The sequence below is a fragment of the Manacus vitellinus genome, unplaced genomic scaffold (genome assembly GCF_001715985.3).
Source record: "Manacus vitellinus isolate BGI_N305 unplaced genomic scaffold, ASM171598v3 scaffold_154_pilon, whole genome shotgun sequence".
Lineage (NCBI taxonomy): Eukaryota > Metazoa > Chordata > Aves > Passeriformes > Pipridae > Manacus > Manacus vitellinus.
In genome coordinates this window covers 54,163-56,982 of record NW_021939093.1, presented here as the reverse complement: position 1 = coordinate 56,982, position 2,820 = coordinate 54,163, and the positions used below count along the sequence as shown (strand labels likewise).

At 61.3% G+C, this 2,820-nt stretch overlaps 1 protein-coding gene across 1 annotated transcript in view; it reads left to right on the top strand.

Moving 5' to 3' along the window:
* Nucleotides 1-61: 61 nt before the first annotated feature.
* PIWIL2 (piwi like RNA-mediated gene silencing 2) overlaps nucleotides 62-2,820 on the top strand; it is an 8,927-nt gene continuing 6,168 nt past the window's right edge. Inside the window, exons 1-10 of the mRNA XM_018069400.2 lie at nucleotides 62-155; nucleotides 387-504; nucleotides 592-713; nucleotides 821-901; nucleotides 1,111-1,224; nucleotides 1,323-1,511; nucleotides 1,710-1,794; nucleotides 1,901-1,987; nucleotides 2,107-2,247; nucleotides 2,327-2,440. Of these exons, the coding sequence (XP_017924889.2) occupies nucleotides 421-504; nucleotides 592-713; nucleotides 821-901; nucleotides 1,111-1,224; nucleotides 1,323-1,511; nucleotides 1,710-1,794; nucleotides 1,901-1,987; nucleotides 2,107-2,247; nucleotides 2,327-2,440 (1,017 nt within the window). The 5' untranslated portion in view covers nucleotides 62-155; nucleotides 387-420. The remainder of the gene's footprint in view (nucleotides 156-386; nucleotides 505-591; nucleotides 714-820; nucleotides 902-1,110; nucleotides 1,225-1,322; nucleotides 1,512-1,709; nucleotides 1,795-1,900; nucleotides 1,988-2,106; nucleotides 2,248-2,326; nucleotides 2,441-2,820) is intronic.

Sequence of the window (2,820 nt, the reverse complement as noted above, 5' to 3'; positions counted from 1 at the left end):
TTTGGGGGGTCCAGGTGCTGCTGGGTCACCCCTGACCCCGTGTCCCTCCCCAGGGCCCCCCCGGGGGCAAAGGGACCCGCCGTCGCCCTGGGGCTGAACTTGGTGAGGATCCACTGCCAGAACGAAGTTGTCTACCAGTACCATGTGGCCTTCAGGTACTGGGGGGTTCAGGAGGGGCCCCGCAGCCCCTCGGGGGTCCCCCACAGCCCCTCGAGAAGGGGGTGTCCCCAGGCAGAGCCCTCCGTGTCCCGAGTGCCACGAGACGGGGCGCCCGGCGCAGCAATGCAAAGAGCTCCGGGTTTTCCCCCTCAGGGGGGATCCCAGGGGGGCTGAGCAGGGTCTGGGGTGGGGACAGGGGAGGGAGAAAAGCCCCTGTGTGTCCCCAGCCCCGAGGTGGAGTGCAGGAACACACGCTTTGCCATGCTGAAGGAGCAGCACGCCGTCACCGGGGATGTTTTGGCCTTTGACGGCTCCATCCTCTTCCTGCCCATCCAGATTCCCAAGGTAAGGGGGGGCTTGTCTTAGCCCAGGTGCCCCCCCCAGGCCTCCAGCCCTTGTTTTGGGTGGGAGAATCCCCCTCTTGCCCCACAGGTCAGCGTGAAGGCTCAGAGGAAGAGCAATGGGGAGGAGGTTTCCATCACCATCCAGATGACCAAGGTCCTGGAGGCCAGCTCGGATCTCTGCATCCCCTTTTACAATGTGGTTTTCCGGAGGTGGGAGACCAAGGAGACCCTCCCTGAGCTCCAGGGAGGAGACCCTCCTCCCCCTCCTGTCTGCCAAGCCTGACCCAGTCCTACTTTTCCTGCTTTTCCTTCCTTAGGGTGATGAAAATCTTAAACATGAGCCTGGTTGGGAGACATTTCTTTGAGCCTGCCCAGGCCACCACCTTGCATAAACACAGGTGGGTGCCAGGGACATCCCTGTTTCCCCGGCAGCCTGGAAACTGGGAAGTTTTCCCAGGTCAGCTCTGGCTGGCCTGACCTTGGAGCGGCTGTTTTCCGAAGCTGGGAGCTGGGAAACAAATCCCTGTGCGTTTTGGGTGTTCCTTGGCTCCTGGGGCGGCTCCGGGTTAACCCAGGCGCCGTTGGGCATCTTTCCCTGTGGACACAGCCTCCAAATTTGGCCGGGATACGCCGTCAGCATCCGGAAGAAGGACGGCGGGCTCTTCCTCATGGTGGATTCCATCCACAAAATCATCCGCAGCGAGTCCGTCCTGAGCATGATGTGAGAGGAGCGGGAAAGAATCCCAGGAGGGGAGCGTTTTATTTTTGGGATGGCAGGGGCAGGCAGCGTTCCATGGGCCGTCTCTCCTCATTTCCCAGGCAAACAATCCACTCCCAGAGCCAGAAGACGTTCCAGGACGAGTGCACCAAGGAGCTGGTGGGCAGCGTGGTCATCACCCGCTACAACAACCGCACCTACCGGGTCGACGACATCGACTGGGACAAGACCCCCAGGGACACTTTCACCCTGGCCAGCGGGGAGGAAATCACCTTCGTGGAGTACTACAGGTGAGGATGGATCATCCCTCGGGATTGGGAAGGGCTCGATGCCCGCTCTTGGGTGAGCAGGAGCAGGAAGGTCTCGCCCGATGCCGCGTCCCTGCCCACGGCAGGGTGTTGGAGCTGGGTGGTTTTTAAGGTCCCTTCCAACCCAAACCATTCCAGGATTTTGTGATTATGCTGTTTGGTTTGGTTTTTTTTTTCCAGCAAAGCCTACGGGATCACCATCAGGGATCTGGACCAGCCACTGCTCATCCACAGGCCCAAGGAAAAACAGACGATGGACAGGAAGGTGAGTGAGACATGGAGAAATGGGGATCCACGGTCTGTCCTGGCCTCCTGGGGAGGGCAGGGACTCCCAGCCCCTGGAATGCTGAGGGTGCCTGTCCCCTCTGCAGCGTCAGCTGGACATGGTGGTGCTGGTGCCAGAGCTCACCTTCCTGACCGGGCTGTCCGACCTGCAGAAGAACAGCCGGACGCTGAAGGTGAGAGCCTGTTCCATCCCACTGTCCCTGCTTTTCCCCAGCTGGCAGTGCCCGCTTTGGGGAGCTGCCGGGGGGTAGCTCCAAGCCCCCCCATCACGCCCTGGGGGCTGCCCCTGCAGGAGGTGATGTGGGAGATGATGCAGAGCCCTCGGCAGCACTACCTGCGCCTCACCAACCTCCTGCGCCAGATCCGCGACAGCCCGGAGGCCTCCCGGGAGCTGGAACGCTGGGGGCTGCACCTGGACACGGATATCTGCAGGGTAGGGCTCTCAGGGGGTGCCAGGCTCCCTGCCTTCCCCCCTGGGGATGGGGGCAGCCCCGGATTCCTGCTCTGTCCAGACCCAGGGTCACATCCTGCCCTCGGAGCGGATCAACCTCCGGAACCACTCCTTCTTCCCCGAGGAGGACCTGAGCTGGCACAGGGAGGTGACCAAGGAGGTGTCCATCTCGGCGGTGAGCCCACCACGGGAACAGCCTCCCCTTGTCTGGGAGCTGGCCTGGGTTTTCCTAAGCGCTGGCATTCCGGCTGAGCTGCCTCCAGCTCAAACCCTTCCCTTGTTTATGTTGGATTTGAGCTTCAGCCTGTTTTTCCGAAGGAGTTGGAGGTATGTGGTGGGTGGTGTCTGCTTTCCCGCCTCCTCCCGGGCTGGAGGAAGGCTTTCAGATGCAGGAATTCCATGCTGTGTGCTCCTGAGGTTCCCTCTTGGGCTGCTTTCCCTCTCCCAAATTCCCCTCTGTCGCCCAGGTTCCTCTCTCCCAGATTCCCCTCTGTGCTCCAGGTTCCTCTTGGGCCACTTTCCTCTCTCAGATTCCTCTCTCCCAAATTCCCCTCT